This window comes from Giraffa tippelskirchi, chromosome 8, assembly GCF_054371585.1.
Source record: "Giraffa tippelskirchi isolate mGirTip1 chromosome 8, T2T-mGirTip1v1.2.pri, whole genome shotgun sequence".
In the NCBI taxonomy this organism is placed as follows: Eukaryota; Metazoa; Chordata; class Mammalia; order Artiodactyla; family Giraffidae; genus Giraffa; species Giraffa tippelskirchi.
Window position 1 is genome coordinate 133865663 of NC_137282.1, and position 16261 is coordinate 133881923.

The 16261-nt window shown below is 49.8% G+C and overlaps 1 protein-coding gene and 1 non-coding gene across 2 annotated transcripts; one reads left to right on the plus strand and one right to left on the minus strand.

Annotated features, from left to right (window-relative positions):
* Window positions 1-431: 431 nt before the first annotated feature.
* LOC145519016 (uncharacterized protein LINC03040-like) lies at window positions 432-2899 on the plus strand. The gene is given in 5 exon segments (XM_081524265.1): window positions 432-551; window positions 796-897; window positions 2402-2647; window positions 2649-2747; window positions 2750-2899. Coding segments are annotated over 5 exon segments (717 nt in total).
* Window positions 2900-14149: 11250 nt separating this feature from the next.
* LOC145519242 (U6 spliceosomal RNA) lies at window positions 14150-14256 on the minus strand. Its single transcript, XR_014063659.1, has one exon. It is a non-coding gene; the product is annotated as a U6 spliceosomal RNA (small nuclear RNA).
* Between the last annotated feature and the right edge of the window lie 2005 nt (window positions 14257-16261).

The following is a 16261-nucleotide window of genomic DNA, read 5'->3' on the forward strand; positions in this document are numbered from 1 at the left end:
CCGCTCACTCAGGAACTCAGGGCTGCGGTGCCCTTGAGCAGGCATCACCCCACCCAGACAGCGGCCGTCCTCTCACCCAATGGGATGGGGCGACTCAGGGTGGGGTGGGGTGGGGTGGGGTGGGGTGGGGGCAGAGGGAGACCGCAGCATGGCTTCTCCCGTCCCCAGGAGCGCAGGGAGCTCCGGGCTCCCCAGATGAAAGGCTCAGTAGCCCAGCGCTCGGAAGACTGTGGTGAGGGGCAGGGGTGAGGTGGGGGGCGGCAGAAGGTCGTGCCAGGACTTGGCACAGACTACAAAGTGTGAGGGGCACCCCCCAGCACTCCTGCCGCCGGCTGGCAGGGGGAGGGGCTGTGACGCTAGGTGGCCTCATGCAGCCGGGAGGAAGTAGCTAATTGCTGACCTGATGACTGGGCGGCCTGAGGAGTGGGGTGATGATGCCACTCTCAGAAGCAGGCTCCCGGGATCAAGGAGGGGGCCCTGCAGGGACGGAGCAGGCCAGGCTGTGCTCTGCAGAGGCTGAGGTGGCTGCGGCCAAAGGAGCAGGGGGTGGGGTGGGGGGGTAGCTGAGGCTGTGACCGTGGGAAACGGCTTCTCCCGGGCTTCCCTGAGCTTCAAGGGAAAAGAGTTCAGAGGCCCCTGGGGGACAAGGGGACTTGGGAAGGGGCGACAGTGGGGGTGGACGGGGAGGAGAGGGTGGCAGAAGCGTCCTCTTGTTTCTCCTCCACCTACAGTCCCCCCACCTTCCCATCTGTCCCTATCCCCACCTTTGTCCTCTCCCTGGCCCCTGTGGCCCAGGTTGGTGAGGACGGAGATAGAGGTCTCTTCACCACAAGACCGCCAGGCACAAGCATCCTACATGGCCATACCTACCCTGCTGAAGGCCAGAGCATCCAGGAGGTGTGGTGAGCTGTCAGCCATCCCCTAGGACAAGAAGAGAGGGTGCTGCTACAGAGGACAGCACAGGCAAAGCCTGGGTGGTGGGGTTTGTGAGGCTGATGGACTACAGAGGCTTGGCGGCAGTGGTTACGGGGAGAGAGGAGCGGTGCAGGGCCATTCTGCACTGAGGGCCACACTACCCCTTCCTGGCAGAAATCTGTGGGTAACCAGACTTGGAGATTCTCCCACACGCTGGGCACAGCTTCTGCTGAGGCAGGGGGGTCAGGACAAGTTCGAGAGCCACACAGAATGAGGACCCACCCTCCAAGTCCCCAGGTCGTTCAGCTCTAGAGAACCTGCAACCCTGAGTGCCAAGAAACAGGACCCATCCAGCTGCAGTTCAGTCCTCTGGGCCCCCAGCGCCCCCTGTAGGCAGGACGCTACACCAGTAGGGGGAGGGGCCTCCACGTGCTGGGAGGAGAAAAGGAGATGAGACTTGCTCTCCAGGAGGCACGAAGACCCCTCCTCAGGAACCTGCAGTGGGATAAAGGCACAAATGGTGACCTCAAAGCTCCAATCTGAAATTCAGCCTCTGTCCCCAGGAAGCTTCTACTGTGATGGAAATACACTCCATTCAGAAAGGTGAAACACAGCATCTGGCTTCAGGAAACGTACCATCCCAGGGTAGAGAGACACAGCCCCACTGAATTTTTAGGTAGCCCTCAATCTATAGCAGACACAGACTAGACATTCCGGTGATTCTAAGGCTGCTAGAAATACAAATACAAGATATTTAAAAAAAAGATGTCCAGTTAAATCTGAATTTCAGATAAACAACGAATGTTTAGTATAAGTATATCCCATATCACACATGGGGTATACTTATACTTTAAAAAAGTATTCACTGTTTATTTCCAATTCAAATATAACTGGACGTCCTGTATTGTTATTTGCCAAAGCTGACAACCCCAGATGCCTCCAGTCCGAGGGCAGGAGGACACCCCCCCACACACACCCAGACATGGAAATGCATGTAAACATCTGAGCGTGCTTCCTGCTCCTGGAGCAGTGAAGGAGGTGAGTCCTGGGGCGCCGGCTCGCAGCAGTTTAAAATTCCTTCCAGGCCAGATCCCTAATCCCTCGGTGCACAATGGCAGCCTTCTCCCCCGGCGCCCGCGCCCACGCCCTCCCCCGCGGGGCCGTGGCAGTGCCACCACGGGCCTCTTTAAGCCCCTTTGAAGCCGCCTGAGCCCCGCGCCGCGGGAGGCCCCGCCGCTATGCCAGCTATGCCAGCTATGTCCCCGGCCGCCGCCGGCCACCACCGCTCCCCCATTAATACTGGCTAATCTGGCTAATAAATAAACTCCCCTCCCAGCCTCAGCCCCCTGCTCGCTCCCCTCTGGCTCCCCTAGAATTGATTTCAGGGCTCTGCTGGAACACACGTCCTCAACTCCCTTCTCCCACTGCCTTCCTGATATTTCTGACTTTTTTTTCCTCTCACTGGCCCGCCTCTGGCCGAATTCAGGGGGCCTTTGCCTCGCGCGATGCATCAGTATCTCCTTCAGTCCACCTGCGCGCAGGGAGCCTGCCACATGGCTGGGTGCAGGGGACCGGACTCGAAGCTGGGGAAAGAGCCGCAGGACCTAGGAGCGCCCCCTGGAGGCCGGACGAGGCTCTGGCCCCGCCCCTCGCTGCCCCGCCCCCAGACCCCGCCCACTGTGTCTTCGGAAGTGGGGAAGCTCCGCGAGCAGCCCCGGGACAGGTGACTCCTCGCCCGGGGAAAGTGCCGGCGCCTCCCCGGGCAGGAGTTCCTTCTCCGCAGCCTCTGCCGTCCCCTGAGTCCCCACCCGGGCTTCCGCGAGTCTGACTCAGAGCCGATCCCACATCGCTTCATCTCCTCCAACACACCCGTAGCGCGCGGAGAAATTATAGTATTTCGGGGGCACTGCTAATGCGCTCTAATTACTCACCGCCACTCTCTTCCGCGGCTCTCGGTGGCATTGGGCCAACGCGCCATAATTAGGCCGTCCCTCCCTGGTCCTGGAACACCGCCGTCACCTGTCCCCTGTCCCTCGTCCCCTGTCCCCAGGAGCGCTCGCCTCGGCCCCTCCCGCAGCCTCCTGCCGCCCTCCGGGCTGCACCCTTGGTCCCAAGAGAGAGCTAGGAGACCCCATCTCGGATGGGGAGTGGGGAAGTGCAGGACTTGGAGACCTGACCTCAGGCCTGAAGTGGCCCCTCCCCTTCTGTAAGGCTACAGTCTTTGAGATCTCTGCTGCAAGGGACTGGGAGAGTGGGGAATGGGGCAGGACTCTCTCCATTGAGGTCCATTGGAAAGTTAACTGTTTGGGGCGGGGGTGGGTACGGCACCCGGGCAATGGTACTCCATTTTGCACACGAGGCTCAGAGAAGTAAGGCCCTTAGGAAAGGCCACCCAGCCAGAACTTCCAGATTAGCTCACTTAAAGAGTCGGACAGGCTCCTTCTCCTAACAGGGGAATTACATTCCTGCTGAAGAAAGGTGATACCCCCATCACAGACTGGGAGTGCTGGCAGCGGACCAGCTGTGGCCTGTTGGTTGCAAGTGAGCTGGTGAGGAGTGGCTCAAGTCTCCCATCCCAGGAAGGGTGGGAGGAGGCCCAGAAGACACAGAACCCAAGCCTGATGGCCAGGACTTGAGGGGAGCAACTTGGCTGTCAGCCTCTTTATCCAAACCAGGCTCAAACCTCTCTTCTATCAGAAAATCTTTCCTGATGCCCAGGGGTTGCAAACTCATGGCCTTGGGCCAAGTTTAACCTTCAGTGAGATTTTTTTTGGCCTTCAGTGTGTATGTGGTTTTTATGTTGAATGTAAGATCCTATGACAGTGCAGGCTGCCCTCCTCATTGGCAAAGACAAGTGTGGCCAGACTAAGTCCCCAAAGGCATTTGAGATCTTGGCTTAGATCAGCCCACCTGGCCTGAGCCTTCACCTTTTCCCTCATTTTCTGGGATCTCAGTCTGCATTGCTGCCCCTTTGTAGTTTTTGCATGCTTCTCCGTAAGCATGCCGAGATGAGTGTCCCTCCAGCCCCCTCGTTAGGCTCCCCACAGGTGGTGACTGCCTATATTTCTGAGAACCCCTCTGGCAGCCCCTTTTTTCATCTTGCATATCAATCTCTGCCCTGGGTATGCGCCACATCTTTTCCAGCAAGGGTGACATGGTATTTTTCTGCCATCAGACTACAGGCTCCTTGACGGCAAGATATTGACTCAGACTGGGATCTCACTGAAGGCTAAATGAATGGGTGTGGGAGTAGCATCCTCTATCATAGGGAGCTCCCTGAGGGCAGAGCCATGTCTCCCCTCAGTCTAGAGCTCTTTGAAGGCATTGGATTCTCCCCTCAGATGAGGCTTTTGCACCCCACCCAACCCCTCTGGCTCTCAGCTGCTCCCAGGCATTCCTCCCAGGACACCGTTTGTCATGCTTTGATGAATGAAACCTACTAAGAATAACTCAGTCCTTGTAGTCTCTAAAGGACAGGGGTGTTGGGGATGGCGGGGGAGCCGAGACTGGTGATTGTGAGGGGCTAGAGGAGGAGGATGAACGCAACTATTCATTCAACAGCATTTTCCCAGGTGCCCATCGTCCACTGGGAAGAGACACGGGGGTGCCGCAGAGCCCCCCTACAGTGCCATTCCTGCTGTTGCCAGTAGGGGGAGGTTCCACAGGACTCCAATGGAAATGCCAGCCCCCTGCTTCACAGCCTTCCCAGCCCTGAAGTCATCACCTCAGTGCCACCCAGCCCCCTCTATGCCTGCCCCCGGCTTCCTCTGCCTGGAAGTCAGGTGCTTGGGGCGAGGGGCGGCTTCCACTGGGACAGGCACTGTGGCGGGGGGTGCCTTCATCTTCCTGAGGAGGACTGTCAGAGTGACCACCGTGGGGTGGGGGGTAGGGAGTGGAGAAGGGTCTCAGAATGACAGGAGGGCATTTGGTGGTGTTTTTTTTTTAGATAAGAAGTGATTTATTAGTGGTGTTTTAATTTAGGGACAGGGCATGACTGACCCAGAAGATGAATCCCTGTGTCGGCCCCCACGCCACTCTTTCTCATCCTGCCCCTTTCCGCTCCCAGACCTTAAGCCTCCAGTTCAGAACTGAGCGACCTTTCCAAGGCAACTGTTCTCCCAGGCACCTCACAAGGGGCCCGAGGGGTGGGGAGGCTGTGACCTTAACGCGCTTCCCTGGACGAGGCCTTCCTGGCACTCAGCCCCCACCTGCCACCTCCTGAGAGGGACATTTCGGCCTGGTCTTGGCAAAAACACCAGCCTCTGAGCCAGGCAGCCTGATATGGTACCAGCCCTGCCGCTGACTCCATTGTGACCTTGAGAAGTTCTTTGCTCCCTGGGCCTCAGTTTCCCCATACCTAAAATGAGTCTGCTCTAGGTTTCATGGTTTTCGAACCTTTCTTTTTAAAAAATAATGGATCCTATTACTTAAATAGTAACTTATGTGGAGTCTCCACTGGTAACATCGAAAAAGTTTGGAGTTCTATGGTCAAAACAGGAGTGGGGGTCCAGAGCCCCAGGGTTCAATCCATCACACACATGTGCACACGCACGTGTGCATACACACACACACGCGTGCATGCAGAATGGCTCCAGGGCACTCCACAGAGCACCCTTCACAAACCTCTGAATCCTGAAATCCCCTGAGCAAACATTCTGGGGCCCTGCCACATCTGGGAGCTCCAGAACTGGGGATGAGGCTGGGACTAGGGGCCGCCCCGGTGTAGGGAGCAGGGCTGAGAGGTCACAGGGTGGGGTTCTGGGGTGGGGGCAGAGCCAGTAGGGGGAGTCCTTGTGACACCAGGTAACACCACTGAGGCTGGGCAAGGGCCTAGGTCCAAAGCTGGGTACATGCAACCCTCTGAGCCAGAGTCAAGAAGGCTTGTCTGGTGCTGGGCCCCCTCAGCTGAGGGGAGAAGGAGACTGGTAGGGACTGAGTGCCCTCCCAAGCAGGAGGGGCAGCAGGTACAGGGGGAGGGGGAAGCCTCTGGCAGCCTTTCTCTGGAATCCTTCTTGCCAGGCCCAGGATGAGGGGCAGAGTGGGAAGGTGGGGGCTGAGCCCCAGGGAGCCCCAGTGGGGTAGCATTCCCCACTACAGGAGACACAGGGAGCCTCCCAGCACCCCCAAAGCTGGAAGTGTGAGGATTTGGTGACCAGAAAGAATGCAGTGGGGAGCAGACCTGTCAGACTCTGGTGACAGGAGAATGAGGAGATGAGCAGATATCACACAGGGAAGAAAATGGCACTGAAAAGAGGCAGGCCTGGGCCTGGGGCCCCGGCTTAGGGCAGTGGGGAGGGTCCCTGCAAAGTGGGGAAACAGTAGAAGCAGCTCAGTCCTTCCTTGTTGGCAGATGGACTGTGCTCAGGGGCCACCAGGCAAAGAAGGTGCTGCCCCCTCCCTGACACCCCAGGTGGTGGGGTATCCTGGAGGGTCCATGGTCCTGATTTCCCCCAGAGAGCACGTGGGGGGAACACAGAAGTCTCCCCAAGTCCACCTCCATGGGATTTATGATGGGGGATGGGTCAGAGCCACCTCCGAGCTACCTCCCCATCCTATATCCCAACTACACACACACACACTGGCATTTGTCCCCTAGAGACTTCGCAGCCTGAGCCCTGGAAACTCCAGGATCGCCGCTATGTGCCAGGCATGGCTCTGGACACTGTGGGTTCCAGGAACAGAAGAGTCAGCCTAGGTCTTTGCCCTCGTGGTGCACATGTTTTAGGGAGTGAGTGACAGCTCAACAAGTCACAAAGGAATCAAGTTCAGGTCGAGAGGAGACAACCATGGGGACAGAGAGTGCTGGGTGGGTGAGGCTGTTTAGATAGAGTCATCAAAAGAATGTCTCCATGAGGAGGTGACATTCCAGTAGAGACCTGAGCTGCAAGAAGCCAGCTGTGCTTTGGGGCCAAAGGACTTGAAAATGTGTGATATTTTTAAACAGAAAAGAACTTGTACCCATAAACGTTCAAGGGCAGGGACATGAAGAGCATCTGTAAAATGTCCGGCACAGTGACAGGAAATTCACATTCATCATCTACTTCCCTCTTCAGAACCCTTGTGTCAAATAGTATTATTTTCATTTTAGAGATAAAAAATACGAAGCCCACAGAGATCATTCATTTAAAAAGATGTATTGAGTTTTAGTCTCTAAAAACCCTATAATAAATTCCACATGAGCTGTGCCGTCTTAGATTCTACAGTCTGAGAGCACAGAGGAAGATCTGGGAGGGCTTCCTGTAGGAGGAGTCTGTGTCTATGCTAAGTCTGAACAGATGAGGAGGGGATGACAGGGGAAGTGAGGAGGTGGGGAGGGAGCCAGAGGGTGGCACCAGTGGCACAGATGCTGTGGGCAGAGTAAAAGACTGAGGAGGGTGTTCTGCCTGGCTGCCTGATCAGCAATGTGAGGGAGTGGGCTGGTGAATGAGGAGCCCGCGTGCAGGGAGGGAGGCAGGGGGGCAAATGGGCCACGGGTTGTGGCTGTTGGGCAAGGCTGGTTGGATGGGGCCTCTTCCCAGGCTCTGATGACCTGGCTCCCGTGAGTGACAATGTTACTAATGGCAAAGAGTGGTGCCAGCCAATGACAAGGACAACTCACACAGGCTCACACACTCCTCACACGCAGACAGGCAAGTGCCTGCCACGCACACAAACACACGTGCAGCTGGTCTGTATTGACCAGGGGCTGTGGGAGGCACAGATAGGTGTGGAAGAAAGTACACTTTTACTCCTTCCAGCAGTGCCGTACGTGTGGTGCTAAATGATACGGTGGGGCCGGGAGAGAGGCGTCTTGGGAGCAGCTGACCCCTGACTCCTCATCTCCCAGCTTTCCCAAGGAGGCCACCATCCGGAACCCACTTTGGGCCACTTTTCCAGAGGATGACCCCTCGACAGGGGTCTTATCCTGAGGTCGAGGGCCCCTCCAACAGCTTCCTCCTCAGAGTGGAGTGTGGGGTTGGGGAGGAGGAACCTGACACCTAGCCAATGACCTGGTCTGCAGAGCCTGGGAGTGGGCAGGGGGCAGCATCTTGGCTCTGAGTCCCCTACCCTGGCAAGTTCAGAAGCCTGAAACATGTGACCAGCCCGGGCCTGAATGCACCTTCCACCTCTATGGGCAAAGACCATGTGTTACCTGCCACTATCCCATCCCTGCCACACAGGAGGCACCCAACGCCGGGGCTGGCAAAGCTGGGATGGGAAGGGGTGCTCTGCTCAGGGAGACAGAGACGGAGCACCTCCTAGCAGGGTGCAGGAGCAGCTAGACAGGAAATGGGAAGAGCATGCAGCCCCCTGGGACCCCTGAGGCTGGGACCAGGTTGGACGGGTCTTTCATCTATGTGCGGCGTCTGCCCTGTCTCTGGCAGCCCTGTCGAGGCTGATGACCCGTCAGTGACTCACTGCCAGCTGTGGGCATGAAACGGAGAAAGTGACCCCCAGCTGAGCTCATGCTCTGACAATTAGCCCTCTACACCCCCTCACCACGGCAGCCTCCCGGCCTCCACGCACGCACATCCCAGGCTGCCCTTTCCCAACCGCAACGTGCCTCCTGCTGCTTATTTTAGCCTGATGAAACCTCTTAGAATGTCAGAGCTGGAACCGAGCTCCAGATCATACAGTTCAACCCCTTCATTCAACCAGGGAGAAAATGGGGATTCAGAGAGAGTGAGTGACGTGTTTCAGGTCACAGAGCTAATTGGTGGTATGACCAGAAATTGACTGCAGGCTTTGGGGATCCCAATCCGGCCATTCTAAACTTTGGGCGGATGGGGTGGGAGTGCAGTCTGCTTCAGGCCGCCCGTCACCAGTCTTCTGGAGCCTCTGGAGCCAGCATGACTGGATTTGAGCCCCAGTTTGCCAGTTATCACCTGGGAGACTATAGGCAAGTTACCCAGTCTCTCCATAGCTGTTTTCCCATCTGTAAAATAGATCTAACAATGATACCTACTCCCAGGTTAATGTGAAGATTGATTGAGTTAACATCTCTGAATTGCTGAGTGCAGTGTCAGGCACAAAACAAGTACTCAGAAAATATTAGCTAACTTTCCTGGGTGCCTAGTGGAGTCACCGAGAATTGGTCCTTAGTGTGGAAAGTCCAAAATCTTGGTTTTATCAGTTGGCCCAAGAGTGAGCAGATCCCAGGAGGCTGGCTGTGTCGAAAGACTTGCAGCAAACTGATGGATGTGTTACCGTGGGGACAGGGGTTGCTCTCAGAAGGACCGTGGTGGCCACAGTGGCTGCCTCCCACTCTGGCAGCCACACCCTGAGATGTAAAGATTGCAGACCTCACAACCAGGGGCAGCTGGAGATTCTCAGGACTGTTCAAGCTGGGTGAGCCCAAAGCAATGCCCTTTTGAACTCAAGAATGGGCCTCCTTTCCTCTGCAAAATAGTTAGAGGCTGTGATGGTTGTGTGCATGAGATCGGGGGCCGTGGTACCTTTCCAGATCTCCTCCTCCCTCACCCTCTTGAGGCCAGTCATCTCGGTTCAGAGCACTCTCGTCTGGTCCCAGTTGGATAAATATTGACAAATTCTTCTCCTTCCACGTTCTTCCTTTATCAGTCACCAAAGCCCTGACACCTCACACCAGATGAACTATGATCCCAGAACATGTATGAGGTTGGGGTGGTCTCATTCCAGCCCCAGAGATGCTTGTTGAATGGATAACTCGGTGAATCAATGAATGGAGCCATTCCCAGAACCTCCTGAAAACTCACCCTGAACTCTCAACATTGGGCAACTCTCCCCGGAATCCCAGCCACACACTCCATCTGAGGAAAGGCTTTCTTGCAGCCGTCCCAGCCATCCTTGCCACCTCTCATCTCCCACTAACACAGCAACCTTTCTCTGCCTCCACCCCACCCCCACCATCCAGTCGAGACAATTCAGTGTGTCTGCAGCGTCCCCCAGTAGGAGTGCTGCTATTACAGCCATAGTTACTGCCTGCGTGGCGAATGGTCGGTCTCTAGCCCTCTCCTACTCCCCAAATCACAGCTGTCCCCCATTCACCCCACCCAACCTCCTATGATGGCCTGTGTAAGAACACTAACTTTTTCACTTGCTGTTCCAGGTCCACTGATAGCCCATGATGTCAGCCAAGTCCAAACCAAGTCCTGGCCCTGCCAGCCCCATAGAGTCCTGTGGGTGACCCATTCTTTATTGGGAGAATCACCTACTGTCTGGATGCCCGCCCATCAGGGAAGACTGAAACCCCTCAGATTGGGAGGCCAGCCCGAGCCGGCAAGAGCTTGTGCCCCTTTGAAGGCTGGAATGCTGGACCCCAGTTCTGTCCTCAGGTGCCAGGACATGGCCTGAGCATTGTCTCCAGTCTGGTTCCAGCTTTTTCCCCATCATTGACCCACTGCCCAGACCTCTGCATGGTTCTGGGCTACCGAGATCTCTTCACAGCAACCAGAGAGTATCTGAGCTGAGAAGATCCTAAGGAATCACCCGGCCTGGTGGAGATGCTCTAGAGTATTCAAAAACATAATAGTATTTTTCACTGTAACAATTATTAGGGGTGTTTCAGCATTGGGTGCTGTGGGATAGAGATGCTAAATGTCCCACAGTGCACAAGGCAATCTACACAGTGAAAATTGCATCCCTTCCTTCATTGGATAAACACTGATTCTAGTCGAAAGTGCTTAACTGTGTAGTTGTAGTAACTAAGAGCCACGGAGGATAAGGGACTGGCCCAAGATTACATGCACATTTATCTTATAGGCAGTCCAATGAGGGGAACCCAGGAGTTCTCCCTCTTGGGAATATCAATGTCATCTATTCAATATTCCACCAGCAGTCACCAAGTTTGAGGCACTATGGGAGAGTCAAAGACTAAAGTGAGACTAATGCAAAGGCTTCACAGAAGTGTCATTTGAGCAGAGGCTTAGAAGTTGGCTCATGGACTGGTGGCTCAGACAGTTAAGAGTCTGCAATGCAGGAGATCTGGGTTCAATCCCTGGGTCAGAAAGATCCCCTGGAGAAAGGGAATGGCTACCCAATCCAGTATCCTTGCCTGGAGAATTCCATGGAGAGAGGAGCCTGGCGAACTACAGTCCATGTGATCACAAAGAGTCAGACATGACTGAGGGACTAACACTTACACTTCCATGAACCTGTGACTTCTGAAAGTTGGGGAGAGCATAATAGGAAATGATGGGACATGAGGACGGGTGCCCAGGAGGGAAGGTCAATGAGAAATGAGCACAGACTTTGGGGAGAAGGCAGTGGAGAATGTGGAGGGGTTGAAGGGTGAATTGAGACTAGAGCACAGAGAACTTTGCTTGTCAGTTGCAGGTTAGGATTTTCTGCTATAGCAACAGGAAGCCACTGAAGATATAGAATAGAAGGTGGGCAGTGGTGAGCTCTCTGCTTCATAGAAAGTTTCCTGAGCCTGCCTATGGAGAAGCAATAGGAGGGAAATTATAGGGGCAGGAAACTGCGGTCTGAACATTCCTTAAGAAAGGCACGCATGATGTCATGGATGAGAACAGGATCAAGGGGATGGGGTGAGAGAATAGAGACCACCTCAGAGCCAAGCCACATTGCGGGGATTGGCCATGTCCTTAGCATTAAAACCAGAGATATTATCTGAGTTTGGATTCCCTTGGAAGTAGATCCTAGAAAAAGGACTTGAGAGAATTCTCTAGTGGTCCTGTGGTTAGGAGTCCGTGCTTCCACTGCAGGGGGCACGGGTTTGATCTCTGGTCAGTAAACTAAGATCCCACATGCCACTCACAGTAGCAAAAAAAAAAAAAAAAAGAGGAAGAAGACTTAAGGATTTGAAAATAGTTCATTTGGGAGATGATCTCAAAGATAAACAGTAGGTGAATGGGGAAATCAGGCAGGAAAAGGAGGATAGCAAAAGAAAAATATGTGTTACATCAAGCCAGTTACCCCTGTGAGCAACTGAAGATCAGTCTTGCTGGAAATCTCTGGGAGACCTAGAGAACACACTTCTGAGTTAATCCTTAAAGGGCAAAGGAACTGGGAGTATTTATCCACTGACTCACACCAGTCATTGTTTGAGGGGTTGCTCCTGGGAGCATTAACTCTTTGGCACTTTTGGAATGCTCCACATGCAGGAGCAGGCTTTACAGCCAGAAAAAGTCCTCAGGTATAGTCTCAGGTGCTTGCAGTTGGAAGCTACCAGGTACCTCTGTGGGAAAACGGCGAGTACCTGTAAGATAGGGCAAGGCATTGATTCTATCTGCAACACACATTCTTTACATACAAGTGAGATGAGTTAGCCAAGAGGGTTCCCTGTCTAAAAGTAACTCCATAAGTGAACTAGGTAGAATATTTCTTTCTTTCTTTCTTTTTTTTTTTTTTTTGGCTGCATCATGCAGCAGGCATGTGGGGTCTTAATTTCTCCACCAAGGATCGAACCCACACCTCCCTGCATTAAAAGTTCAGAGTCTTAACCACCAAGCAAGTCCTAGGTAGGATATTTCTGAGAGAGGACATTGACTGCTGAAGTGCTTAGCTTCTGTGACCCCAGGAAGGCAGAGAAGGAGTCTGAAGTATAATAATTGGTTCTATCAATTTTCACTTTATGTTTCGATGCCAAGTTATCAAGTGCGTACAAATGTAGAGTTATTATACCTTCCTAGTTGCAAAAGAGTTGGATGTGACTTAGTGACTAAACAACAACAACAGTGAATTCAGCTTTATATCATATGAAGTAACTCTTTATACCTAGTAATGCTTTAAAATCTAGTCTTATTTTGACATAGTTACACTAGCCTTTTGCTTTTGTTAGTGTTGTACGTTATACCTTTTCTCATCCTTCTTCTTTGTCTGTATTTCAGGTAACTCTGTGTAAGCAGTGTATAGTTGAATTTTGTTCTTATACAAAATAAGTCTGAAAGTCTTTGCCTTTTAATAGGAAGATTTTATATATAATAAAATTATCTTTATATTTAGGTTTAAGATCTATTTTTTCTTTTTTTATCTTGCCTTCCATATGTTCTATCCACTCTATGTTTCTTTTTCTCTCCTTTCTTTGCATCTGTTATTTCATTCAGTTACTTTCCTCTATTATTTTGTAAAGTTATTTACTCCTTTACAATGTCTTAGTAGTTACTCAGAGATTACAGCATGCATTCTTCACAAATCCTAATATTAACTGATTCTTTTACTCTCTTCCCTTAAAATATAGGCAAAGACCTTGGGGCTTTAACTCCCCACAAACACTATCATATTATTTTTCTATACAACCAGTATTATTTTATATTTACTCTCATATTTGCTGTTTTCATTGGTCTTAATTCCTTTCTGCATCTCTGACCTCCCATTTGGGATTATTTTCTTCTGCCTGAAAATATTCTATTAATGTGGGCCCACTGGTGACTAATGCTTGTGATTTTTATTAGACTGAAATGTATTTATTTCTTATTTACTTGAATTTTTTTTCTGGGTATTGAAAAATAAGTTGGTGGTTATTTTCCGTCAGCCCTCTGAAGAATCCCACTGTCTTTTGGCCTCCACTCTTTTCCATTAAGAAATCAGTTGTATATCCAATCTGTTATCCCTTTGAAGGTAATCTCTGCTTTTCTCTGTTTTTTTTTTAAATTAATTTATTTTTTATTGAAGGGTAATTGCTTTTCAGAATTTTGCTGTTTTCTGTCAAACCTCAACATGAATCAGCCATAGGTATACATATATCCCCTCCCTTTTGAAACTCCCTCCCATCTCCCTCCCCACCCCACTCTCCTAGCTTGATACAGAGCCCCTGTTTGAGTTTCCTGAGCCATACAGCAAATTCCCATTGGCTATCTATTTTACATATGGTTATGTAAGTTTCCATGTTACTCTTTCCATACATCTCACCCTCTCCTCCCCTCTCCCCATGTCCATAAGTCTATTCTCTATGTCTGTTTCTCCATTGTTGCTCTGTAAATAAATTCTTCAGTACCATTTTTCTAGATTCTGTATGTATGTGTTAGAATATGGTATTTATCTTTCTCTTTCTGACTCACTTCACTCTGTATAATAGGTTCTAAGTTCATCCACCTCATTAGAACTGACTCAAATGTGTTCCTTTTTATGGCTGAGTAATATTCCATTGTGTATATGTACCACAACTTCTTTATCCATTCATCTATCGATGGACATCTAGGTTGCTTCCATGTTCTAACTATTGTAAATAGTGCTGCAATGAACAATGGGATACATGTGTCTCTTTCAATTTTGGTTTCCTCAGGGTATATGCCTAGGAGTGGGATTGCTGGGTTGTAAAAATATGGAAGGTTTCATGAATTTGTGTGTCATCCTTGCACAGAGACCATGCTAATATTCTCTGTATTGTTCCAATTTTAGTATATGTGCTGCCGAAGCGAGCACTGCTTTTCTCTATTTTTAAGATCTTCCCCTTATCTTTGATCTTCAGCTTTTAGTTTTATCTAATAATAAAAGGATAAGGCAATGGCAACCCACTCCAGTATTCTTGCCTGGAAAATCCCATGGACGGAGGAGCCTCGTAGGCTACAGTCCATGGGGTCGCTAAGAGTCAGACATGACTGAGCGACTTCACTTTCACTTTTTCCTTTCATGCACTGGAGAAGGAAATGACAACCCACTCCAGTATTCTTGCCTGCAGAATCCCAGGGACGGGGGAGCCTGGTGGGCTGCCATCTATGGGGTTGCACAGAGTTGGACACGACTGAAGCGACTTAGCAGCAGGAGCAGCAATAATAAAAATGTACTTTCATTTTACTCATATAGCCATAGTTATATATTCCTTCTGCTTATCCTGATTTAGGCTCTCAGAGCGTACTGCATAAATGGACTGGTGTCTTTTATCAGTTTTTGAAAGATCTCAGCCATTATCCCTTCATATCTTGCTTCTATCCCAGTCTCTTGAGCTTTTTCACTGTTTCTTGTAGTCTAATAGACTGTCGTCTATATTTTCTATCCTTTTACCTTCCCATGCTGCATTCTGGATATTTTTTCTCATCTAACTTCTAAGTAACTAATTCTTTATCAGCTGTGTCTAGTATGCTGTTAAACCTATCCTTTGAATTCTCAGTATCAGTTTTAGAATTTCCATTTTGAAAAAAAATAGTTTCAATTCTCTGCCGAAATTCTTTTTTTTTCCCAGTTTTATTGAGATATAATTGACATGCAGCACTGTGTACGTTTAAAGTGTAAAGCATAATGAGTTGACTTACATAAATCATGAAATGATTATCTTAATAAGTTTGCTGAACATCCATCATCTCATATGAATGCAAAATTAACAGAACAGAAAAAAAATTTTTTCTTGTGATATAAATTCTCAGCATTTACTCTTTTAACAACTTTCATGTATAACACATAGCAGTGTTAATTTTATACATTTATCAAGTTATACATTATATCCCTAATACTTCTTTGTTTTATAACTAAAAGTTTGTACCTTTTGACTGCCTACATCAAAATCCACCTACCCCCACTCCCTGCCTCTGTTAACCACAAATCTGATCTCTTTTTCTATAAGTTTGTTTGCTTTTGAAGTATAATTGACCTACAACACTAAGTTAGCTCCTGTTACACAACATAACGATTTGGTATTTCTATACATTTCAAAATGATCACCATGGTACGTTTAGTTATGACACATCATCATACAAAAATATTACATGGATATTGACTATATTCCCCACACTGTGCATTTACCCATAATTCATTTATTTTGCATCTGGACGTTTGTACGTCTTAATCCCCCTCAGCTGTTATTTCCTTCCCTATCCCCTCACCTCTGGCCTCTTTGTTCTCTGTATCTATAACTAGTTCTGGCTTGTTTTATTTGTTCATTTGTTAAATTTTGTAGATTCCACTAGTGAAATCATGCAGTATTTGTCTTTGTCTGACTTATTTCACTGAGCATAATGTACTCTAGGTCCATCCATGGTGTCACAAATGGCCAGATTTTATTCTTTTTAATAGCTGAGTAATATTCCATTTTATATATCTCTCTCACATTTTCTTTACCCATTCATCTACTAACAGGCCCTTGAGTTGCTTCCATATCTTGGCTATTGTAAATAATGTTGCAATGATCATAAGGGTGCATATATCTTTCTAATCAGTGTTTTGTTTTCTTCAGATAAATATTCATGAGTGGAATTGCTGGATAATATAGTAGTCTTATTTTTAATTTTTTGAAATGTGTCCATGCTGTTTTCCACAATGGCTATACCAATTTACATTCCCACCAAGTTTGCCAAGGGTTCCCTTTTCTCCACATCCTTGCCAATCTGCCAAATTCTTAATTATGTCTTATCTCCTCAATCATGCTAAGCATTTTTTTTTTTTTTTTTTTTTGCCACACCATGGGGTTTGCATGATCTGAGCTCCTCTACGAAGT